At 46.0% G+C, this 26,260-nt stretch overlaps 1 protein-coding gene across 3 annotated transcripts; it reads right to left on the reverse strand.

Moving 5' to 3' along the window:
* Positions 1-12,195: 12,195 nt before the first annotated feature.
* LOC123050503 (glycerol-3-phosphate acyltransferase, chloroplastic) lies at positions 12,196-19,173 on the reverse strand. Of its 3 annotated transcripts, none has more exons than XM_044473289.1 (13): positions 18,694-19,172; positions 18,464-18,561; positions 18,286-18,372; positions 18,092-18,189; positions 17,416-17,473; positions 16,893-16,994; positions 16,744-16,805; positions 16,539-16,649; positions 16,112-16,190; positions 15,778-15,897; positions 15,584-15,697; positions 13,326-13,476; positions 12,196-12,709 (listed from the first exon to the last, which is right to left on the reverse strand). In XM_044473289.1, the coding sequence occupies exons 1-12, from the start codon at positions 18,938-18,940 to the stop codon at positions 13,342-13,344; spliced, it is 1,311 nt and encodes a 436-aa protein (XP_044329224.1). In that variant the 5' UTR covers positions 18,941-19,172; the 3' UTR covers positions 12,196-12,709; positions 13,326-13,341. The 3 variants fall into 3 exon arrangements, with proteins under 3 accessions (XP_044329224.1, XP_044329239.1, XP_044329231.1); XM_044473304.1 differs by having other exon boundaries at positions 18,464-18,578; positions 18,694-18,948; XM_044473296.1 differs by lacking the exon at positions 12,196-12,709 and adding an exon at positions 12,756-12,989 and having other exon boundaries at positions 18,694-19,173.
* Between the last annotated feature and the right edge of the window lie 7,087 nt (positions 19,174-26,260).

The raw sequence follows: 26,260 nt of genomic DNA on the forward strand, positions 1-26,260 counted from the left end.
AGCGGCCCGGACCAACCTTACACGTACACTTACGTGAGACCGGTTCCACCGACTGACATGCACAAGTTGCATAAGGTGGCTGGCGGGTGTCTGTCTCTCCCACCTTAGTTGGAGCGGAATCGATGAACAGGGCCCTTATGAAGGGTAAATAGAAGTTGACAAAATCACGTTGTGGTGATTCGTAGGTAAGAAAACATTCTTGCTAGAACCCAATTGCAGCCACGTAAAAGATGCAACAACAATTAGAGGACGTCTAACTTGTTTTTGCAGCGATTGATCATGTGATGTGATATGGCCAGAAGTTGTGATGAATGATGAATTGTGATGTATGAGATCATGTTCTTTGTAATAGGATTCACGACTTGCATGTCGATGAGTATGACAACCGGCAGGAGCCATAGGAGTTGTCATTATTTTTTGTATGATCTGCGTGTCATTGAATAACGTCATGTAAACTACTTTACTTTATTGCTAAACGTTAGTCATAGAAGTAGAAGTAGTCGTTGGCGTGACAACTTCATGAAGACACGATGATGGAGATCATGATGATGGAGATCATGGTGTCAAGCCGGTGACAAGATGATCATGGAGCCCCGAAGATGAAGATCAATGGAGCTATATGATATTGGCCATATCATGTCACAACTATATAATTGCATGTGATGTTTATTATGTATTATGCATCTTGTTTACTTAGGACGACGGTAGTAAATAAGATGATCCCTTATAAAATTTCAAGAAGTGTTCTCCCCTAACTGTGCACCGTTGCTACAGTTCGTCGTTTCTAAGCACCACGTGATGATCGGGTGTGATGGATTCTTACGTTCACATACAACGGGTGTAATACAGTTTTACACAGCGAAAACACTTAGGGTTAACTTGACGAGCCTAGCATGTGCAGACATGGCCTCGGAACACGGAGACCGAAAGGTCGAACACGAGTCGTATGGAAGATACGATCAACATGAAAATGTTCACCGATGATGACTAGTCCGTCTCACGTGATGATCGGACACGGGCTAGTCGACTCAGATCGTGTAACACTTAGATGACTAAAGGGATGTCTAATCTAAGTGGGAGTTCATAATTTGATTAGAACTTTATTATCATGAACTTAGTCTAAAACCTTTGCAAATATGTCTTGTAGATCAATGGCCAACGCTAATGTCAACATGAACTTCAACGCGTTCCTAGAGAAAACCAAGCTGAAAGATGATGGCAGCAACTATACGGACTGGGTCCGGAACCTGAGGATCATCCTCATAGCTGCCAGGAAACAATATGTCCTAGAAGGACCGCTAGGTGACGCTCCCGTCCCAGAGAACCAAGACATTATGAATGCTTGGCAGTCTCGCGCTGATGATTACTCCCTCGTTCAGTGCGGCATGCTTTACAGCTTAGAACCGGGGCTCCAAAAGCGTTTTGAGCATCACGGAGCATATGAGATGTTCGAAGAGCTGAAACTAGTTTTCCAAGCTCATGCCCGGGTCGAGAGATATGATGTCTCCGACAAATTCTATAGTTGTAAGATGGAGGAGAACAGTTCTGTCAGTGAGCACATCCTGAAGATGTCTGGGTTGCACAACCGTATGACCCAGCTGAACATTAACCTCCCAGATGAGGCGGTCATTGACAGAATCCTCCAGTCGCTCCCACCAAGCTACAAGAGCTTTGTGATGAACTACAACATGCAGGGAATGGAAAAGACCATTCCTGAAGTGTTCTCGATGCTGAAGTCAGCAGAGGCTGAAATCAAGAAAGAACATCAAGTGTTGATGGTCAATAAGACCACTAAGTTCAAGAAGGGCAAGGGTAAGAAGAACTTCAAGAAGGACGGCAAAGATGTTGCCGCGCCTGGTAAGCCAGTTACCGGGAAGAAGTCAAAGAATGGACCCAAGCCTGAGACTGAGTGCTTTTATTGCAAGGGGAAGGGTCACTGGAAGCGGAACTGCCCCAAATACTTAGCGGATAAGAAGGCCGGCAACACCAAAGGTATATTTGATATACATGTGATTGATGTGTACCTTACCAGTAATCGTAGTAACTCCTGGGTATTTGATACCGGTGCCGTTGCTCATATTTGTAACTCACAGCAGGAGCTGCGGAATAAACGGAGATTGGCAAAGGACGAGGTGACGATGCGCGTCGGGAATGGTTCCAGAGTCGATGTGATCGCCGTCGGCACGCTGCCTCTACATTTACCTACGGGGTTAGTTTTGAACCTCAATAATTGTTATTTAGTGCCAAGTTTGAGCATGAACATTGTATCTGGATCTCGTTTAATACGAGATGGCTACTCATTTAAGTCTGAGAATAATGGTTGTTCGATTTATATGAGAGATATGTTTTATGGTCATGCTCCGATGGTCAATGGTTTATTCTTAATGAATCTCGAGCGTAATATTACACATGTTAATAGTGTAGATGCCAAAAGATTTAAAGTTGATAACGATAGTCCCACATACTTGTGGCACTGCCGCCTTGGTCACATTGGTGTCAAGCGCATGAAGAAGCTCCATGCCGATGGACTTTTAGAGTCTCTTGATTATGAATCGTTTGACACGTGCGAACCATGCCTCTTGGGCAAAATGACCAAGACTCCGTTCTCCGGAACAATGGAGCGAGCAACCAACTTGTTGGAAATCATACATACCGATGTGTGCGGTCCAATGAGCGTTGAGGCTCGCGGAGGATATCGTTATGTTCTCACTCTCACAGATGACTTGAGTAGATATGGGTATGTCTACTTAATGAAACACAAGTCTGAGACCGTTGAAAAGTTCAAGGAATTTCAGAATGAGGTGGAGAATCAACGTGACCGAAAGATAAAATTCTTACGATCAGATCGTGGAGGAGAATACTTAAGTCACGAATTTGGTACACACTTAAAGAAATGTGGAATCGTTTCACAGCTCACGCCGCCTGGAACACCTCAGCGAAACGGTGTGTCCGAACGTCGTAATCGCACTCTATTGGATATGGTGCAGTCTATGATGTCTCTTACCGATTTACCGCTATCATTTTGGGGATACGCTCTAGAGACAGCTACATTCACTTTAAATAGGGCACCGTCTAAATCCGTTGAGATGACACCGTATGAATTATGGTTTGGAAAGAAACCTAAGCTGTCGTTTCTAAAAGTTTGGGGATGCGAAGCTTATGTCAAGAAACTTCAACCTGAAAAGCTCGAACCCAAGTCGGAAAAATGCGTATTCATAGGATACCCTAAGGAAACTGTAGGGTATACCTTCTACTTAAGATCCGAAGGCAAGATCTTTGTTGCCAAGAACGGATGCTTTCTGGAAAAAGAGTTTCTCTCGAAAGAAGTAAGTGGGAGGAAAGTAGAACTCGATGAAGTACTACCTCTTGAGCGGGATGGTGACGCAGCACAGGAAACCGTTCCTGTGATGCCCACACCAACTGAAGAGGAAAACCATGATAATGATCAAGGTACTTCGGATCAAGTTACTGCTCAACCTCGTAGGTCCACAAGGACACGTTCCGCACCAGAGTGGTACGGCAACCCTGTCCTGGAAATCATGTTGTTAGACAACAATGAACCTTCGAACTATGAAGAAGCAATGGCGGGCCCGGATTCCAACAAATGGCTTGAAGCCATGAAATCCGAGATAGAATCCATGTATGAAAACAAAGTATGGACTTTGACAGACTTGCCCGATGATCGGCGAGCGATAGAAAACAAATGGATCTTTAAGAAGAAGACGGACGCGGATGGTAATGTTACCATCTATAAAGCTCGACTTGTCGCTAAGGGTTATCGACAGGTTCAAGGGATTGACTACGACGAGACATTCTCTCCCGTAGCGAAGCTAAAGTCCGTCCGAATCATGTTAGCAATTGCCGCATACTATGATTATGAGATATGGCAGATGGACGTCAAAACAGCATTCCTTAACGGGCTTCTTAAGGAAGAACTGTATATGATGCAGCCGGAAGGTTTTGTCGATCCTCGGAACGCTAACAAAGTATGCAAGCTCCAGCGATCCATTTATGGACTGGTGCAAGCATCTCGGAGTTGGAACATTCGCTTTGATGAAATGATCAAAGCATTTGGGTTTATGCAGACTTATGGAGAAGCCTGCGTTTACAAGAAAGTGAGTGGGAGCTCTGTAGCATTTCTCATATTATATGTAGATGACATACTCCTGATGGGAAATAATATAGAATTTCTGGACAGCATTAAGGCCTACTTGAATAAGTGTTTTTCAATGAAGGACCTTGGAGAAGCTGCTTATATATTAGGCATCAAGATCTATAGAGATAGATCGAGACGCCTCATAGGTCTTTCACAAAGCACATACCTTGATAAGATTTTGAAGAGATTCAGAATGGATCAGTCCAAGAAGGGGTTCTTGCCTATGTTACAAGGTATGAGACTGAGCTCAGCTCAGTCACCGACCACGGCAAAAGATAAAGAAGAGATGAGTGTCATCCCCTATGCTTCAGCCATAGGATCTATTATGTATGCCATGCTGTGTACCAGACCCGATGTAAACCTTGCCGTAAGTTTGGTAGCAAGATACCAAAGTAATCCCGGCAAGGAACACTGGACAGCGGTCAAGAATATCCTGAAGTACCTGAAAAGGACAAAGGACATGTTTCTCGTTTATGGAGGAGACGAAGAGCTCGTCGTAAAGGGTTACGTCGACGCTAGCTTCGACTCGGATCTGGATGACTCTAAGTCACAAACCGGATACGTATATATGTTGAATGGTGGAGCAGTAAGCTGGTGCAGCTGCAAGCAGAGCGTCGTGGCGGGATCTACGTGTGAAGCGGAGTACATGGCAGCCTCGGAGGCAGCACATGAAGCGATTTGGGTGAAGGAGTTCATCACCGACCTAGGAGTCATACCCAATGCGTCGGGGCCGATCAAACTCTTCTGTGACAACACTGGAGCTATTGCCCTCGCAAAGGAGCCCAGGTTTCACAAGAAGACCAGGCACATCAAGCGTCGTTTCAACTCCATCCGTGAAAATGTTCAAGATGGAGACATAGAGATTTGCAAAGTGCACACGGATCTGAATGTCGCAGATCCGCTGACTAAACCTCTCTCGCGTGCAAAACATGATCAACACCAGAACTCTATGGGTGTTCGATTCATCACAATGTAACTAGATTGGTGACTCTAGTGCAAGTGGGAGACTGTTGGAAATATGCCCTAGAGGCAATAATAAAAGTATTATTATATTTCATTGTTCATGATAATTGTCTTTTATTCATGCTATAATTGTTTTATCCGGAAATCGTAATACACGTGTGAATACTTAGACCACACTATGTCCCTGGTAAGCCTCTAGTTGACCAGCTCGTTGTGATCAACAGATAGTCATGGTTTCCTGACTATGGACATTGGATGTCGTTGATAACGGGATCACATCATTAGGAGAATGATGTGATGGACAAGACCCAATCCTAAGCATAGCATAAAAGATCGTGTAGTTCGTTTTGCTAGAGCTTTGCAAGTGTCAAGTATCTCTTCCTTCGACCATGAGATCGTGTAACTCCCGGATACCGTAAGAGTGCCTTGGGTGTATCAAACGTCACAACGTAACTGGGTGACTATAAAGGTGCATTACAGGTATCTCCGAAAGTAGCTGTTGGGTTGACACGGATCGAGACTGGGATTTGTCACTCCGTATGACGGAGAGGTATCTCTGGGCCCACTCGGTAATGCATCATCATATTGAGCTCAATGTGACCAAGGTGTTGGACACGGGATCATGCATTACGGTATGAGTAAAGTGACTTGCCGGTAACGAGACTGAACAAGGTATTGGGATACCGACGATCTAGTCTCGGGCAAGTAACGTACCGATTGACAAAGGGAATTGCATACAGGGTTTGATCGAATCCTCGACACAGTGGTTCATCCGATGACAACATCGAGGAGCATGTGGGATCCATCATGGGTATCCAGATCCCGCTGATGGTTATTGACTGAGAGCGTCTCGGTCATGTCTGCATGTCTCCCGAACCCATAGGGTCTACACACTTAAGGTTCGGTGACGCTAGGGTTATGAAGATATGGATATGCAGAAACCCGAATGTTGTTCGGAGTCCCGGATGAGATCCCGGACGTCACGAGGAGTTCCGGAATGGTCCGGAGGTAAAGAATTATATATAGGAAGTGCTATTTCGGGCATCGGGACAAGTTTCGGGGTTATCGGTATTGTACCGGGACCACCGGAAGGGTCCCGGGGGTCCACCGGGTGGGGCCACCTGTCTCGGGGGGCCACATGGGCTGTAGGGGGTGCGCCTTGGCCATCATGGGCCAAGGGCACCAGCCCCTATAGGCCCATGCGCCTAGGGTTTCCCCCTAGGAGGAGTCCTAGTGGTGGAAGGCACCCCTAGGTGCCTTGGGGGGAGGGAAACCTCTCCTAGGCCGCCGCCCCCCCTAGTAGATCTCATCTACTAGGGCCGGCGCCCCCCTGGCACCCCTATATATAGTGGGGGAGAGGAGGGACTTCATACACCAGCCCCTGGCGCCTCCACCTCCCCCCGTTACGTCTCTCCCTCGTAGTCTCGGCGAAGCCCTGCTGCTGTGACGCCCTGCATCCACCACCACGCCGTCGTGCTGCTGGATCTTCATCAACCTCTCCTTCCCCCTTGCTGGATCAAGAAGGAGGAGACGTCTCCCGTCCCGTACGTGTGTTGAACGCGGAGGTGTCGTCCGTTCGGCGCTGGTCATCGGTGATTTGGATCACGTCGAGTACGACTACATCATCACCTTGCAAGCTTCCGCATGCGATCTACAAGTGGTATGTAGATGCAAACTCTCTCCCTAGACTCATTGCTTAGATGAACTCATAGATGGATCTTGGTGAAACCGTAGAAAAAATTTTAATTTTCTGCAACGTTCCCCAACACCATGATCATCATCGTCACCGGCACGACACCATGATCTCCATCATCATGATCTCCATCATCGTGTCTTCATGAAGTTGTCACGCCAACGACTACTTCTACTTCTATGACTAACGCGTTTAGCAATAAAGTAAAGTAGTTTACATGGCGTTCTTCAATGACACGCAGGTCATACAATAAATAAAGACAACTCCTATGGCTCCTGCCGGTTGTCATACTCATCGACATGCAAGTCGTGAATCCTATTACAAGAACATGATCAATCTCATACATCACATATCATTCATTACATTCTTCTTGGCCATATCACATCACATAGCATACCCTGCAAAAACAAGTTAGACGTCCTCTAATTGTTGTTGCATGTTTTACGTGGCTGCTATGGGTTTCTAGCAAGAACGTTTCTTACCTACGCAAGACCACAACGTGATATGCCAATTACTATTTACTCTTCATAAGGACCCTTTCATCGAATCCGTTCCGACTAAAGTGGGAGAGACTGGCACCCGCTAGCCACCTTATGCACCAAGTGCATGTCAATCGGTGGAACCTGTCTCACGTAAGAGTACGTGTAAGGTTGGTCCGGGCCGCTTCATCCCACAATACCGTCGAAACAAGATTGGACTAGTAACGGTAAGCATATTGAACAACATCAACGCCCACAACTACTTTGTGTTCTACTCGTGCAAAGAATCTACGCAATAGACCTAGCTCATGATGCCACTGTTGGGGAACGTAGCAGAAATTCAAAATTTTCCTACGTGTCACCAAGATCTATCTATGGAGAGACCAGCAACGAGTAGAAAGAGAGTGCATCTACATACCCTTGTAGATCGCTAAGCGGAAGCGTTCAAGTGAATGGGGTTGATGGAGTCGTACTCGTCGTGATTCAAATCACCGATGATCCTAGTGCCGAACGGACGGCACCTCCGCGTTCAACACACGTACAGCCCGGTGACGTCTCCCACGCCTTGATCCAGCAAGGAGAGAGGGAGAGGTTGAGGAAGACTCCATCCAACAGCAGCACAACGGCGTGGTGGTGGTGGAGGAGCGTGGCAATCCAGCAGGGCTTCGCCAAGCACCATGGGAGAGGAGGAGTAGGGAGAGAGGTAGGGCTGTGCCAGAACTTCGTGTATAGCTCCCATGCGCCTCCCCACTATATATAGGGGTGGAGGGGCTGGTTTCTTTCCCTCCAAGTCCATTGGGGCATTGGCCAAGGTGGGAGGAAAGAAATCTCATTATTTCCTTCCCCACCGATTGTTATCCCCCCTTTTTAGGGATCTTGATCTTATCCCTTCGGGATATGATCTTATTCCTTCTAAGGGGGGATCTTGGTGGGCCTTGACCAGGGGTGTGGGGCCTTGCCCCCACTACCCACGTCCATGTGGGTCCCCCCATGCATGTGGGCCCCACTCCGGAACCTTCTAGAACCTTCCCGGTACAATACCGAAAAATCCCGAACATTTTCCGGTGGCCAAAATAGGACTTCCCATATATAAATCTTTACCTCCGGACCATTCTGGAACTCCTCGTGACGTCCGGGATCTCATCCGGGACTCCGAACAACATTCGGTAACCACATACAAACTTCCTTTATAACCCTAGCGTCATCGAACCTTAAGTGTGTAGACCCTACGGGTTCGGGAGACATGTAGACATGACCGAGACGTTCTCCGGTCAATAACCAACAGCGGGATCTGGATACCCATGATGGCTCCCACATGTTCCACGATGATCTCATCGGATGAAACACGATGTCAAGGACTTAATCAATCCCGTATTCATTTCCCTTTGTCTATCGGTATGTTACTTGCCCGAGATTCGATCGTCGGTATCCAATACCTTGTTCAATCTCGTTACCGGCAAGTCACTTTACTCGTTCCGTAACACATCATCCCGTGATCAACTCCTTGGTCACATTGCGCATATGATGATGTCCTATCGAGTGGGCCCAGAGATACCTCTCCGTTTACACGGAGTGACAAATCCCAGTCTCGATCCGCATAAAACAATAGATACTTTCGGAGATACCTGTAGTGCACCTTTATAGTCACCCAGTTACGTTGTGACGTTTGATACACCCTAAGCACTCCTACGGTGTCCAGGAGTTACACGCTCTCATGGTCGAAGGAAGAGATACTTGACATTGGCAAAGCTCTAGCAAATGAACTACACGATCTTTTGTGCTAGTCTTAGGATTGGGTCTTGTCCATCACATCATTCTCCTAATGATGTGATCCCGTTATCAACGACATCCAATGTCCATAGCCAGGAAACCATGACTATCTGTTGATCACAACGAGCTAGTCAACTAGAGGCTCACTAGGGACATATTGTGGTCTATGTATTCACACGTGTATTACGATTTCCGGATAATACAGTTATAGCATGAATAAAAGACAATTATCATGAACAAGGAAATATAATAATAATACTTTTATTATTGCCTCTAGGGCATATTTCCAACACGCTTCTATTTATGTTTTCTGCTCCGGTTTGTAACGGTCCTGCCTGACATTGACTGGCCGCGTTCCTGGGATCAGAGGTATGCGATGATCGCACGCCCTCCTAGGTGGTAGCCCCACTGGCTCCTCAAACACATCCTGGAATTGGTCCAGAACCTCTTGAATGCATGCTGGAGTCTGCTCCAATTCTTCTTGTTGGGAAGCAACCACGCATAGGTGAATGATGTGCGTGATCGACCCATTGCTGCACAGATTTTGTAGCTGCAAACTGTTGATGGTCCGGCAGCTTGTTGAATCCGCGTCGTGCCCCAGGAGACGCAGAGGACCTGCTGGTGTAGGGATCTCGATGAAGCGGGCGCGCCAGTCAACTTGCATCGGACTGTGTTCTTCCAACCAGTCCATCCCCAAAATGACATCGTATGTGCCTAGTGCCAGCACCTTCAGATCCGTGTAAAACTCGTGCCCTTGGGCGTACCATGCGCACCGCGGCGCAAATTCAGTGCAGATTAGCTCACCCCCATCCGCGACCCTCACACGGCCGGGTTTGATCAGCGGCTGGACTCCTGAGAGTTGACTTGCGAGGCACTCGTTGATGAAAGAGTTGGAGCTGCCCGAATCGACCAGCATAAGCACTTCGTGCCCCTGGAGCCATGCTCGAAGTTGAAACGCTTTGGCTGACACGCCTCCTGTTACTGCAGATACTGAAATGGCCATGGCAGTGTCTTGAAATCCTTGCTCCGAACTCACTTGGGTGTCGATGAAGTTATTGAAGCCGAAAAGGTCCAGTAATTCCTCGACGACGTGCAACTGCACCGAGGTGGGACACACATGGTCGTGCCCCCACTTCTCGCCGCACTTGAAACATAGGCCGCGAGCTCGCCTGTATTCTCTCAGTGCCTTGAGCTTGGATGGTTCGGCGCGGGCTACGTCAGTGCCACGACGATCGGTGGCGACCGTGGCTGTAGGGTGACGCAGAGGAGGCGTTGGTAAGGGCAGAGGCACCCCCGTGCGCTGCGGAGTCTCCGGAGGCCGTGCTGGGGGTGTACGCGCTCCATCGGCCACTTCCTCCTGAAGCAGCGCCAAAGCACACGTCGTGTCGAGATCGGGCGGGCGTTGCACCATCACCACCGCCCGTATATCAGACCTCAGTCCCTCGACAAAACGAGTTAAGAAATAGTAAGGATGCATAGTATCTGAATATGAACTTAGATGATTGATAATCACTTCGAATTTCTCAATATAATCCGCCACCGATGTGGTTTGGTGGATGGTGAAAAACTGCCGAATGAGCATCTGGTGACTATCTCGGCCAAAACGCGTGCTCAGAAGAGCCATAAACGAGTCCCAATCGAACTCATGCAACTTTTTCTGAATTGACTGCAGCCAGATGCCGCCGGCCCAGAGAAATTGAGGGCGGCCATGGGAACCCAAAAGGCTTGAGTAATCCCGAACATGCTAAAATATTGCTCACACAGGGTTTTCCAGAGATTGGGATTCTCGCCCGTGAATTATGGGAAAACGATCGAGGGATGAGCCTGGCCTAGCCCGGTGAGCATCTGACTAGCATGAATAAACGGGGACATGGAAATAGGTGAAATCGGGCTGCGGTCTGACCTTTTGTCGGGGGCGGAGGCGGCGTCACCAGGGACGCCACCGGATGCCCCCGTTGAAGAGGAATTGCGCCGTGGCCATCGGGCCCATGAAGAATGCTTGCCGCGCCTGCCGAGGTGCCGATGTGGTCGCCCGACGGCTGCGGCGTGGTGGTACGCTGGTCCTCCTGCTCCGCCAGCGGTGGTGTGGGTGCGGCTTGGAGAGCGGCCACCGCGTCGCTGAGATCTGCAACGCGGTGCTCGAGATCGGGGCGCCAGCTGAGGAGATCGTCGATTTTTGTCGCCGTATTCTGCTGCGCCTTGGTGAGGCCGTCGATGGCGGCCTCGGTCTTCGTCTCAAAGCGGCTGAGAAACGCGGACACACCTGGATCCATGGCGTCGCGAGCTTGTTTGAGGCCGCGCGTCTCGATGAGATGCGCCAGGGCGGAGCGGAAGAGGTGGTGGTTGGCGTCTCTGATACCAGATGATAAGGTAGCAGTATGGGATCGATCTATGCTCTCTGAAGTAGTACCTATTACAGATCCAGTACAAGGAAGCGGCGCTCGAATGGGGAACGAAGAACTAGGGTTCGAGAGGGAGAGAAGGAGGTCGGTAGCCGCCGCCGGTTCGTTGATCCACTGGATGCCGATGCCATCTCGCCTCCTCCTTCAAGTAGCTGCGCCAATGGGCTTCAGTTAGCCCACATGGGCCCGAAGACGCGCGGGTTGGGCTTCCTGGGCCTTGACGACCGTGGCGCGTGGGTGACGCGGTCGCTGTCGTTGCTGACTCGTGGCCCTGGTGGGTCAGGGGCGTTGACACCGCACGACCTGTACAGCAGCGCTCTTATCTACTGATATGATAGTCTTCATAATCCTGGTGATCGTGTCATCAGGTGATTCATCAAACTCAACGGTAAAATCAGCCAGAATTCCCTGAGGAAGGAAATCGAGAGAAAATCAACCATGCTCGCCTAATCAATCTTCCTTCTTTCAGGATCAGGAGGAGGATTCAGACTCCAGTCGTGTTGGCTTGCCGCGTCTTCAGAGCCCTGCCTGCATGCGACCGCGTGCTCTGGACCTATAAAATTCAACGCGCTCACGCATACAAATAATCTTTCTTCCACACCTATTCATATCTTCCTACTGTCGCCGTCCAAATCCAAATGCTCCAGTAAATAAATTCAGACGAGAGCGACCGACGCCTCCAGATAAAACACAGGTTACATCCACACAAGGTCAACAGTAAGGAGCGAGACAAATAGGAAGGCGACACATATTGGGCTCTGTATGTATATATCATGTTGTGTCTCCAAATTTCGGAGCAAAATAATTAATATGTACACAAAACTAATCAAAAAATAAGACGAGTTAACTTTTAGCACAAAAAGAAAATCGAGCCGACTGCCTGCCAGGATCCAGGGACCAATCTGTATTTGCTGGACCAATCTGGCCCAGATGATAGCCATCTGATACAGCAGTAGCTCTTCACAAAAGATGAACACATGCATCATCTGCTGGTGGTTCCGCCGTGCAATTTAGGATTAGACTGACAACAGCCGCACTTCTTGTCACTAAATGAACACGGTGTAGCAGCATATCACACGGTTTTTCCTTCACGCGACTTCAACAACTTACAGGGTCTGCAAGGCCGCCGTCGCAGCCCATTCCTAACTGTGACGACATCAAAGTTTAAGGCCTTCCCAGCAAAAACCCACAACGTTGCACTATAGCAGTTCATCTGCTCTGTCGAAAAGAAATGAGAAATCCAGGCCTGAAAATTGAAGGAGCCGCAAATTTGTTATGCAAATGCAATCCATCAAATAAACTTCTAAGCTAAGAAAATTATCTTTGGAATGGAACAACACGAGGCAGTACATGAGGAATGGAAACTGTTACTCCTATGGCTATTATGTTCAATACATTACTACAATCACTTATCTTTTGCAGGGGTCGCTTACTAGATCAGATGCATCATACAAAAATATGAAATCACAATTTCTTGCACGCTATCAACGGTCTTCTGATTTCTCATGCAATCTGCATATGCAAAACTGCTACAGCATTTATGAGCTCCACTTTCTTTGCTGATCGACTAGCATAAACATAAAGAAACGGAATCTACGTACACAAAAAGTCCATGTGAAATTGCACTTTGCACCAACCCAAACTCACGCATGTCAAATTACCAAACTGGCAAATGTCGCAGTGGGGTAAATGCATGTATGTGTTTAATGCAACAAACAAATACTACCTCCGTCTGGAATTAGTTGTCGCTGAAATGGATGTATCTAGACGTATTTCAGTGCTAGATACATCCGTTTGAGCGACAAGTAATTCCGGATGGAGGGAGTAGAAGCGAATGGTGATCAGGCCAGTACAGAACAAACCTGAGAAAGCTTAGTTTCATCGCCACGGTTGCGAGAGTGAAATGGCAGGGTTTGACGAAACTGCTCCACGGTCTCTAAAGATAGCAGACTTGAGGACATTATATTGATCAACAACTGAATTGTACAGAGCCTCTGAGAATGTCCCCCTTGCCTGTATTTAATAAATCAAACAAAGAAAAAACACTAAACAAAGAAACACAAGGTCCAACAAAAAATACAAGTGAGCAAAAGCTGAAAGTAACTTAAAGAAATTGCAAGCACTACGCTAAGTTTTCTGTGCAATAATTTTCAGGATGATATTTTCAGGAATGCAGATCTTTATCCACCAGTTGGATGAGGAACCCACAATGCACGCGGCCCTTTCGAGTTTTCAAAAGAAAAGAAAAATAATCATGTATAAAGGTTATGGTGTATCCCGTGCCCTGTATGGAAAAGAAAATGTATAAATTTCACTAAAAATAAGACTACTTATAACCTGCACATAAAAAAATGAACCCGGTTAGTGAAGGACCAGAGAAGCTTTCTAGTTATGAATCGGGTATAGAACCCATGGGAGGGGCTTGGGTACAATTCCGAATACGCTATTATATGTTTGCGCTCGTTTTTGTTGTTTTTGATGTGGAAACCGTCTTTCTATACCCTTGGGCAATGAGTTCCGACGTATTGGGTGTATCCGTTTTTATCGAAGCTTTGATTTTCGTGCTTATCTTAGTTGTTGGTTTAGTTTATGCATGGCGAAAAGGAGCCTTGGAATGGTCTTAACTGAATATTTAGACAAAAAAAAAAGAATTCAGAAGATCTTCTTCAGTCTTACTCAAAAGGTCCAATAGTGTATGCATATTGGCCCTTTTTAGACAATTATACGTTCTAGAAGTCAATTCTAATTGATCAATAAAAATACAATTCAATGGAATTCCTTTTTTGTTTTTCTTTAGATTAGTTAATCTTTTTTGAAAAGTAAAAAGGGGTGGAGTAAACCTGTTTTTATTTTCTTCGAAACTAGCATTCGGAACCTTTCTCTAGATGGAATCCTGATTCAACTTTCAAATGCAAGAGCAAGAATGCCGTGAGGGAGCCCTATCTAAAAAATGCAAGGCCAGATCCCACTTTCTTTAATCGAGCGGGCAAGGGATCGCAAACATCTTTTCTTTTCAGAGAAAAGGTTTTCAAAAGATATCCCGAAGGGGTCTTAGGTAAGGTAAGGAGTGACAGCTCTATTCAATAAGCTGGCTCTTTAAGGGAAGATAGGGCATCTCCTAAAATGTGGAAGTTTGGTGCTTTAGAGATAGGGCCGGCACGCTTTGCTGGAAAGCAATAAGTCAACAAAACAAGGTAGGTCTACCCCCTAATAAAGGTTTCGCTCGACGACCCTGTATCCATTCTCGATTAAAGCACGGAGAGTTAGGTTTATAGTATCATGTTACTATTCACATAGTTCTTTTTTGTCCTGAACAGGTCGCCAATGATCCTATTTTTGCAGATGCTCATGATATATCATAAACCTTTGCAGACGCGTGCAACATGGGTTGCAAAAGCCACCGATTGCAGATTCTATTTACCGACTTTCAGACTAAAGACGAATGGCTAGCGTGAGTTAAAATTTACAAGATTACCAACATTCACAATGCAACATGGAAATCCATCCACCAGTCCCAAGGGAGATTGATAGAGTTGGTGATGTAGAATCAGAAGAAAAAACAGTGGAAACAAATACCTAATTATGCAATAATGCAACAATAACTTGATTCCCACCCATCAAACAAAAACAAAAGCAGGCCAATCATTCGTGACTTAAGGCTTTGTGCCTATTCACTCTAAGAAGACTTCCAAATGGAAGGGCCTACCACTGATGAATAGCGTACATATTCAGACACTTCCACCATATAGACTACACTATGTATATGAATTTTGACAATGGCTCATTACCAAGTTTAGATGTAAGCAGTAGTTCTCAGTACAAAGGCAATCACAGCGACAGAAGCTAATCTAACATTACTCTTCTACGTGAACATTGTTTAGAGGCTCCGCAACGATGCCCTGCCTCAGCAAACAAGAAAAAGGCAAACAGAATGTGCAGCTTACAAACTAGCCCAAATGTATCAGTATAGCCAGCTATTTGCAGGCACCAAAAGTTTTTCCAATATTGAATGGTTCTACCAATATAGAATGGTCCTATCGATAACAGGCCTAACACTTCACAGAAACTAGAGCAGGAATATCAATAGATATACAGAAATGAAACATGAAAGTATACAAACCTCATCAGCATTCCGAGATTGAGCAGTAACATCCCCATACTTTATTTCTTCAGCTACTGACAAGCCTACACCATGGAAGGATATCACCCTTTGCTCACCAATCTCTTTCTCAATCTGTTCAGATAAAAACAAAAATTCAAAAGAGTAAAAATATTGGAACTGGCGAGATATGGCAAGTAACCATACGTCCATACCTGTTGTGGTGGAGGCATAATCTCATAGCATAGCAATGATAATGGATATATGTGCCCAGGAACGCCAGAATGCTCCAGAAGCCTCCTCATATTATCCACTGCAGATGCATCAAACGGCGCCTGCCCTTGTTTTTGTAAGTAGCAGACAGGTCAAGGTAAGGGGAACTAAAACAAAATCAATCTCTTTGTTGCAGTTCTTTCATAGTACCCTCCCATTTCCTTTGTCACAACAATGTCATTGGATTGAAAGAAAAATGTGCATAATCATACACAGCAACCTCTGTAACATGATAAGACAGCCAAACCATATAGACTAGCAGGGAAGAGAACATACCGGGTGCCATTCTCCAGTCAAAGGGTCAGGACGGTCTCTACCGCCACTCGGAGCTATCCAAATTATATGTGAACCCCCACTACATATTATCATAAAAGATAAGCATTATCCTCTGGTGCAAAAAGTGATCCTAGTCTAGCATGTCTTCCCTTAAAAAGAGAACAAAGCCAGTTCCATGATGGTGAGCATGAAGTCAATATTGCTTATGTGCCCATGTGGTTATCTCCTTAACTCTATTTGCCTTTGAGCGCAATTGAACAATCTTCACTGCACCAGCACTAGATTTAAACCAAAACTCATATCATATTTTACACTAAAAGTGAGTTCACTGTCACCAACTTGTAGTGCTTAAACATACACATCAATTAGGCTAGCTACTGACAGGAAAATAGGATGAAAATAACCACCTATTGTAAGGAAATAGTACCGTAAAAGCAAAGCCATTTCCTTGAGACTTCGAGTGTTTGCCCTCCTCTTCATTTCAATTAGCTCAGGAAAATCATTCATATGCTTTTTTGAGTACACACAGAGGAGGTTTCTGTTATGAGAAAATGTTTAGGTGGCTGATGCTTTCCGGTAACAGGATTAGAAGAAAGCAGAAACAACAATTTAGCATTATTATACAAACTGACCTTCCCATGCTAAATGGCTTGCAAAGAGGATCTGTAAGAACCCTATCCCCAGCAACATAAACCTATAGCAAATGGAGTTTTTGATACCAATGCGGTTAGCTTATGATGATTCACAAGAAAATGGTAGTATGTTCAGAGAGTTCCCTTACTATGTTCTCGCTAATCCACGGATTGCTTCTTTCAAGTGACAAGGCAATAACTGCTGGATCCGCTTCTGTCTGATGATTAGACATCAGAACAACATTATGACCCTGCAATGACATAAAAAATCAGAAAATATTTTGCTTATGCATGTTCAGTAAATAATATTTAACATTGTGAATTGAAAGAGTAACATAAGTTAGATACATAAATATATGGCGCTAGGGGGTGCCATGTGGTAAGATGCACTATAACGCTTTCTCTGCTAGAATTTAAGGATCGGCTGGTGATGCCATCTATATGGAAACTTGATTACATTGCTCTATTTCACCAAGTAAGCAACATCTCTCTCGACCATTTTGTGACCTTTGGAGTCTGGTAACCATTTTCTGATTCATAATAGCGTTTCTGCTTTTCTTCTTAAAAAATCATGATGGTTTGCATTTACTAGAATACTAAAAAGGTTTGACGCCCAAGAAGATAGTGTTTGGCATTTCATGAGAAAACTTGACGAAGGTTAGACAAGTTCACCTGCCGAAGCTGCTTCTCCATATCACTGAATACAGAAATGTTACCGACATAAGAGTTCCTGAGCATAAGGAAACCATGTTTGATAGGTCAAAGATCAATTTTGGATACATATGAAATTATGAATGTAGGAACTCTCCTGCCACATGATGGTAATTAAAATAAACTAAGAGTATGTTAACAAATACCACTGTTCTGTTGACGAAAAATATATTATGACTAATGTTAGTTAAAAATAAAATAAATACTTGTTGCAATAGAATAGGCAGATACATCTTCCAGGAACTGGAGATTGCAGGTCAGATACTGTGCATTACAATATAAAGCACAGATTTATTATCATCTTCAAAATAAATTCCTCAGCACGATGGAAATATGTGTACAGCATCCAGAATTTTCATCATAACTCATGAATATTAAATATGTATTTGTCCAATAGACTGTGAAGGGACGTGAATGACCAAAAAAAAGTAAGGGTCTGTGACAGTAGATGTGCAATACAATTAATATGCACCCTTGAAAGCAGTAACATACTGTAACAAATGAGTCTGATGAGGCATAATGTATCACTATTCCTGTTTACACAGAAGATGTCCATGAGAAGTACAGCAAACTTCGTATGACACTATATGAACCAAACAGGGCCTCTTATATATGCTCAGATCAGATTCTTCATTACCTAAAATCTACCAGTGGCCTAATGTAGTTCTGACCGAAAGTGTAATAGTCAAACGGTTCTCTGATGGCCTTGTGATAAGGCTGAAACGTAAATGGATTCTGCAAAAGAACATGAAGATTGGTGTAAAAGTGCATCTTGGAACAAAGAGAAAATGTGAGAGCGAATTGGGAAGGTAACGGGCATAGAAATAGGACCTCTTCATCCAGCAGAACGCGGTCAAATAAATCCATCATGTTGGAAAGCATGATCTGATATGCATTTGGATCCCCATTTTGTAGGACCTGAAGACGCCAAAGCAATCACAGAATATACGTCATGAGTAAGTGAATAAGGATCTAACTATACCAGACAGGAAACAGGAAGTATATTCACCGCATTCTTGTAATTGTAGTACAGGTTTTCAAAGTTGTCGGCAACATCCGGACGCAACTTCCCTCTCTCCACTTCCTTCCTGACGCGTAGAACGAACTCTGCACACCACATGCAACTGATGGTTTCATATGAATGAAAAAGAACGAGGTGAGATGAGATTTCTGGGATCACTCCTCTACGAGACTTAACAAATGTGCGAGTCAAGAATGCATTTGAGAGCAGCAGCGGACCTTGCTCGCTGCGCACGTCGAGAAGGGGCGATGGCCCCGCGACCTCCTCGTCCGCCCCCGTGTCGGAGGCGAGCACGGCGCCCTTGGCCGGTAGCCGCGGGGCCCGGCCGCCTCCGGCCGCCCTCCACGCGGGCAGCCGGAGGGCGCCGCGCCTGGGACGGCGGAGGCTCGCCGGCGCCGCTAATATGGCAGGTCGATGGGAGGCCCAGGCGCCTCCGGCGAGCGCGGCGAGCGGCGGGGCTTGCATGGAGCGGGCGGGCGGGCGGGCGGGCGGGCGTGAGGTTCTAGAAACCGAAAACCCTAGCCAGTGGGAAGGAGAGTGGTGGTGGTGGTGGGCGCGGACTCGCCTTGGCACGAATCGGCGGAAAAGGAAGACGGGCGACGGAGGCGACGAGGCGGCGACGGGAACGGTGCCGATTTTCGCTTCTTGGTTTCTTCTCAACGCAAGGGAAAAGAAGGATTTTCAAGTGGATTAGGATTCTCGTGCGAGCTGATTGGCACCGCTCCTTTATATTTTTGCACATACGTCCCTCTCCTCCCCTCTCTCCGAATCTAGCCTTTTATGCCCACGCAGGGGCGAATCATGCTATTTGTCACGATTTTAAATCTCTTTTTGCCTAACAACCTGAATTCCTCTTTGGATATTCAATGAACAAACAAACCTTTCTAGACAATTGTTGGAAATATTATCACTTTTTCGATTAGTCTAATCACGAGTAGATAACAAACATGGCAATCGCAATATGCAGCTCATACCGAAAGCTAAGCATGTGAGCACATACAGTATATAGAAACGAAACATCTATGAACACAGAGTATGCAGTTAGCACATGAACGGTTAAGTAGGGGATACAAAAGTCATACACTCTGGTTGGCCAGGCCAATGCGGCGCGGCGGTAGCCTTGGCGTCGTTCGCGGCCTTTTTCTTGGCGGCGGCGGCGGCCATGAAGTCGATGCAGGGGAAGTAGTCGAAACAGAGGCGGATGGGGATGGGGACGGGTCGGGAGTGGTCATGCCGTTACGCTCTCGAAAAATTTGCTCTTCTCCTGAGCAGGACCTCAAAGGACGGGATTTCGGAGGCACTTGCTCTGCCAACCAACTCTGCACGCGGTCGCCGCGATGGGGTCATCAAAAGCAGCACAGTGAGAGAAATGATAGATAGCGGGCACGGTTGCGCGAGGAGGGAGTGAGTGTGTGTCGGCCGTACTGGCCAACTCCTTAAATATATAGGTCGTCGGGTAGATGGGTTTGGGCTCAGGCCCACGACCGTGTCCGCGAACAACCCACGGTCCAACATCTTGGACAGTGGCACTTCAGTTGGGAACCATTTCTGACTGGCAAAAATAAAGCGCATGGGTTTAAGCTCAGCTCGGCTCATTCCCGCAACCTGTGACACGTGCATCATGATGAGGCATGGCGTGGCGTGGCGAGACGAGCGGCGAAGGAGGAGTGCGCGTGTACAACTCCTCTTCTCAAGCTCCTAGTGGCATATGGTAGAGCGGCCCTAATAAAGGGGTCTCGCTCTCACTCCACTAGCATTATGGTAATAAACTTCGCACCACTTTTCATGCACCTAAATGGGGCTTAGAGATTAACCACGGATTATTGTCTTATATGGGCCAAATCCGATCTATAATCCAATAAACCCCCACCAGATCTCGAGGCACATTAGTTTTTTATTTGTTCCAAACAATGTTTTGATATACCAAAATTTCTAGTGCAGATTGTTAAGTTGAACTTCCACCTAGAGCAACACGATTAGACTTCTTCACAATTAAACAATGGACTATGCCTTGAGTTGTCAGTTTAGCATGCAGAAGTTTCGCCTATTTGTTAGCTGATACGTGGCTGCCAAAGGCAAACCCCACTGGTGAAGATTATTAGTCATTACTCCTAACTTGTTCATGAGCTTTCTAGAGATTACCCTATCTCATATTCTGTGACCAACAGCCGGGCTCACATAGGTGTGCTCTTTCAAAGAATGGTATGTAGGATAGCATATTGCTTACACGAGCTTTGAAACACATTAAGAAAAAATTCAACTTGCCTTACAGATTGCGAGAGTATAACATCTTCAACGGAGTGGTTTAGTAAGGATACTCTCACCAGTTGACCGCTGGATTGTTGTCCTAATTCATGGGATCTCCGATCACATAGGTTGGGTTACCCCCATGGTACCTTACGTGGGTCTCATGTCCATCTCCCTTGATGCATTTTCTATCACAATACGTGATAGCTCTTTTGTAAAGGGATATGCTAGATTCTTAGCCGTCTGGATATAATTCAACGCTATTACTCAAGAGTTTCTTGAATGTCGAACAGATTTCAATCTTCTTCTTATGTGCTTTGTGGATTGCATGTTGTCCTTTGAACTTTTTGCCTTGCCAATCACTCTCTGATTGTCAAAGTTCATAAGGATAGTCGGGACTGGCTTACCAACCACTGGCAAATCCATCAAAAGCTCTCGAAGCCATTTTGCTTCGACGCATGATGTGTCGAATGATGTGAGTTCTGCTTCCATGGTCGATCTTGTTAAGATCGTCTGCTTGCAAGACTTCCATGAAACAACACCACCACAAAGTGTGAACACATAACCACTTGTGGCTTTCATCTCATCAGCATCGGATATCCAATTCGAATCACTATACCCCTCAAGTACCATTGGGTACCAAATATAGTAAATTACGTAGTTCACGGTACCTTGCAAATAACGCATGACTTGTTGATAACCCACAAGTATAAGGGATCGCAACAGTTTTTAGTATTCAACCCAAATTTATAGATTCGACACAAGGGGAGCCAAAGAATATTTGAAGGTATTAGCAGCTGAGTTATCAATTCAACCACACCTGGAGATTAATTATCTGCAGCAAAGTGATCAGTAGCACAGTAGTATGATAGTTTTGATAATAGTAGCAGCAGCAATAGTAACGGTAACAATGATAGCACTATTTATAGCAAGCATAACAGTGATGATAGCGGTAGTAACTTAGCAGAAACAATATAGGATAAATTCGTAGGCATTGCATCGGTGACTTGTTGGATGATATTCATCATGAGACAGTTATAACCTAGGGCGATATGGCACTAGCTCCAGTTCATCGATATAATGTAGGCATGTATCCCGTAAATAGTCATACGTGCTTTATTAAAAGAACTTGCATGACATCTTTGTCCTACCCTCCCGTGGCAGCGGGGTCCATATTGGAAACTAAGGGATATTAAGGCCTCCTTTTAATAGAGAACCAAAATAAAGCATTAACACATAGTGAATACATGAACTCCTCAAACTACTGTAATCACCGAAAGAAATCCCAGTTATTGTCGCTCCGGGGTTACCGGATCATAACACGTAGTAGGTGACTATAACTTGCAAGATCGGATCTAGAACATGAATATAATGGTGATAACATAAACGGTTCAGATCTGAAATCATGGCACTCGGGCCCAAAGTGTCAAGCATTAAGCATGGCAAAGTCATAGCAACATCAATCTAAGAACATAGTGGATACTAGGGATCAAGCCCTAACAAAACTAACTCGATTACATGATGAATCTCATCCAACTCCTCACCGACCAGTGAGCCTACGAAGGAATTACTCACTCCCGGTGGGGAGCATCATGGAATTGGCGATGGGGAAGGGTTGGTGATAACGAAGAACGAAGATCCCCCTCTCCGGAGCCCCAAACGGACTCCGGATCTGCCCTCCCGAGGAAGAACAGGGCTTGGTGGTGGCTCTGTCTCATGATCACGATAATTCTTTCTCCCTGATTTTTTCTCCGAAAATAGGAATTTATAGCGTTGGTTTCAGGGTCAGCAGGGCCACCAAGTGGAGACAACCCACCTGGGCGCGCCAGGAGAGGAGGCGCGCCCTGGTGGGTTGTGCCCACCCAGGGGGGCCTCTCCGGTAGGTCTTGGCTCCATAAATTCTTATATATTATATAAAAATTCCTCGCAAAGTTTCATTCCATTCTGATAACTTTTATTTTTGCACAAAAACAACACCATGGTAGTTTTGCTGAAAACATCGTCAGTCCGGGGTTAGTTTCATTCAAATCATGCAAATTAGAGTCCAAAACAAGAGGAAAAGCATTAGGAAAGATAGATACGTTGGAGACGTATCACTTGTTCAATAGCATGCCAGTGCACATCTCCTAGATTGGGAACAAACCGGCTCAGTTTGCACACAACAAGTGAGATGTCAGGTCGAGTAGCACAAGCTAGGTGCATGAGTGAACCAATCACTTGAGAGTATCTCAATTGATCAACAACCATGCCTTCAAACTTTTGAATCCGCACGTTAGGATCATATGATGTTGTAGAAGGTTTGCAGTCTGAATATCCAAAACAACTTAAAATCTTCTCAACATAGTGGGATTGCAGAAATGTAATTCCACCCTCAGTATATCTCAATAACTTGATGTTCAAGATAACATCAGCCGCACCCAGGTCTTTCATTTCAAAGTTACGAGATAGAAAAGTCTTGACCTCCTCAATGACTCTAAGTTAAGTCCCAAATATTAGCATGTCATCGGCATACAGACATGGTATAAATCCTTTGCCCCCACCATGCTGATAGTATACACATTTGTCAGCTTCGTTAACAACAAAGCCAACTGATGTCAAAGTTCTATTGAACTTCTCATGTCATTGCTTGGGCGCTTGTTTAAGGACATACAGAGATTTCAATAGCTTGCACACCTTCCTTTCCTAACCATTTACTACAAAGCCATCTGGTTGTTGCATGTAAATTTCCTCGTCTAGCTCTCCGTTAAGGAAAGTTGTCTTAACGTCTGATGACCCACGAGTATAGGGGATCTATCACAATCCTTTCGATAAGTAAGAGCGTCGAACCCAACAAGGAGCAGAAGGAAATGACAAGTGGTTTTTAGCAAGGTATTCTCTGCAAGCACTAGAATTATCGGTAACAGATAGTTGTGTGATATGATAAATCATAACGGGTAACAAGTAACAAAAGTAACTAAGGTGCAGCAAGGTGTCCCAATCCTTTTTTAAGCAAAGGACAAGCCTGGACGAACTCTTATATAAAGCAAAGCGCTCCCGAGGACACATGGGAATTGTTGTCAAGCTAGTTTTCATCATGCCCATATGATTCACGTTCGTTACTTTGATAATTTGATATGTGGGTGGACCGGTGCTTGGGTGCTGCCTTTCCTTGGACAAGCCTCCCACTTATGATTAACCCCTCTCGCAAGCATCCGCAACTACGAAAGAAGAATTAAGATAAATCTAACCATAGCATGAAACATATGGATCCAAATCAGCCCCTTACGAAGCAATGCATAAACTAGGGTTTAAGCTTCTGTCACTCTAGCAACCCATCATCTACTTATTACTTCCCAATGCATTCCCCTAGGCCCAAACAATTGTGAAGTGTCATATAGTCGACGTTCACATAACACCACTAGAGGAAAAGACAACATACATCTCATCAATATATCGAATGAGTACCAAATTCACAGTTGTCGGTGTCAAAACCGGCAGATCTCGGGTAGGGGGTCCCAAACTGTGCGTCTAAGGATCGATGGTAACAGGAGACACGGGACAGGATTTTTACCCAGGTTCGGGCCCTCTTGATGGAGGTAATACCCTACTTCCTGCTTGATTGACTTTGATGAGTATAGGGGGTACAAGAGTTGATCTACCACGAGATCGTAATGGCTAAACCCTATATGTCTAGCCTATATGATTATGATTGTGATTGCCTCTACGGACTAAACCCTCCGATTTATATAGACACTGGAGGGGACTAGGGTTTGTAGGGAGTCGGTTTATAGAAAAAGGAATCTTCATATCCGCATGCTAAGCTTGCCTTCCATGCCAAGGAGAGTCCCATCCGGACACGGGGAAAAGTCTTATGTCTTGTATCTCCACGACCCATTAGTCCGGCCCATATCACATAGCCCGGACACCCAAGGACCCCGTAATCCTGGACTCCCTTAGTTGCCTCTGAACCAGTCTTCAATGACGATCTGTCCGGCGCGCAGATTGTCTTCGGCATTGCAAGGCGGGTTCCTCCTCCAAACACTTCAAAGCAGTTGATCATCAGTACTATATTCGGCTTTGTACAACAGTCATACCTCTGAATTACAAGGGCAGAATACAAATAAGTTCTGTCTTCTGAAGATTTCACTGGTGAGACGTTACGTCTGGCCATTTTATTATTTCAAACCGTTTTTGGCCTCCCGTTTCGCGTTTCGAGACGCAACCACCGAAGACACGTTTTGTCAAAGCAGAGATCGTGCCCCCTTATTACAGGATTCTCATCAATACGGGTTTGGGAAACCCAACCGTGTCGTTTTGCACGACCCCTTGGAAATAGGCGAGCTTTAAGGATCGTGGGGGACGCATGATATTCACTGCCTCTATAAGGAGATAAGATTCCCCCTTTTACCCCACTCCTTCCCCTTCCTCATCCCATCCGCCCTCAAGCTCCAGCGCCTAAGCTTCAATCCTCTCTGTTCCTAGAAAGTACTCCAGCCATGTCCGTATCCGGAGCACAGGGCAAGTGGATGGCTTCCTCCGTCACGGAGAAAACATCAAGGAACTCCGGGAAGCGGGGTACTTGGCCAAGGAGATCGCCCATCGGCTTCCAGCCAAAAAGCAGATCATCCCCACTCCAAAGCCCGGCGAGAGGGTAGTGTTTATCCCTCATTTTCTTCGCGGACTGGGGTTTCCCCTTCATCCTTTCGTCTGCGGCCTCATGTTTTACTACGGGCTAGATTTCCATGATCTAGCCCCAAATTCTTTCCTCAACATTTCGGCGTTTATCATCGTATGCGAGGCATTCCTCCGTATTTCCCCCCACTTTGGCCTATGGCTCAAGGTCTTCAATGTGAAGCCGAAAGTGGTGGATGGCCAGCACGCAGATTGCGGTGGTGCTATGGTGAGCAAACTGCCCAACTTCACTTGGCCCCAGGGCACCTTCGTGGAGACCGTGAAGGGATGGCAGCAGGGGTGGTTCTATGTCACAGAGCCCCGTGACTCCACATGGGCTGCTCCTGCGGAGTTCAAGTTCGAACCCCCTGATGCGGCTGATATCCTGGCTCAACAAGGGCCTGGACTGGGCGTCGTCTGATGAGGTAACGGTGCTACAGAAGCAAATCAAGAGCATGGTAGATAAAAATACCAGCCTCGCTAGCGTGATCTAGGTGATGCTCTTCCGCCGGATTCTACCCTGTCAGGCGCGTCAAGAGCCCATGTGGAAGTTGCCTGTCCCCGGACCCTGCAACGGTTCTTCGGAACAAAGCACGAAGACATGTGGAAGGTGCTCTTCAAGACCCAGAAGTCATGGCCGGAGACAACCGAAGACCTCGGCTACGACAGCACCCATGCTACGCCCCTCGTAAGTTCTTCGATAACCTTACTTTGCGAATCCAAGGAGCACAATAAACCATCCATTTACTTTTGCAGGGCTGGACGAAGAAAGTGGACCGGATTCATTGTCCGGCTCCGCTGCCCGAAGACCCAGTTATTCCTCTATTGACGAGGATGCTGGTCACGGCGCTGTACCAGGCGCCGAAAAAGAAAGCCAAGGAGAAGGGC

This window comes from Triticum aestivum, chromosome 1A (assembly GCF_018294505.1).
Source record: "Triticum aestivum cultivar Chinese Spring chromosome 1A, IWGSC CS RefSeq v2.1, whole genome shotgun sequence".
Taxonomy (NCBI): Eukaryota; Viridiplantae; Streptophyta; class Magnoliopsida; order Poales; family Poaceae; genus Triticum; species Triticum aestivum.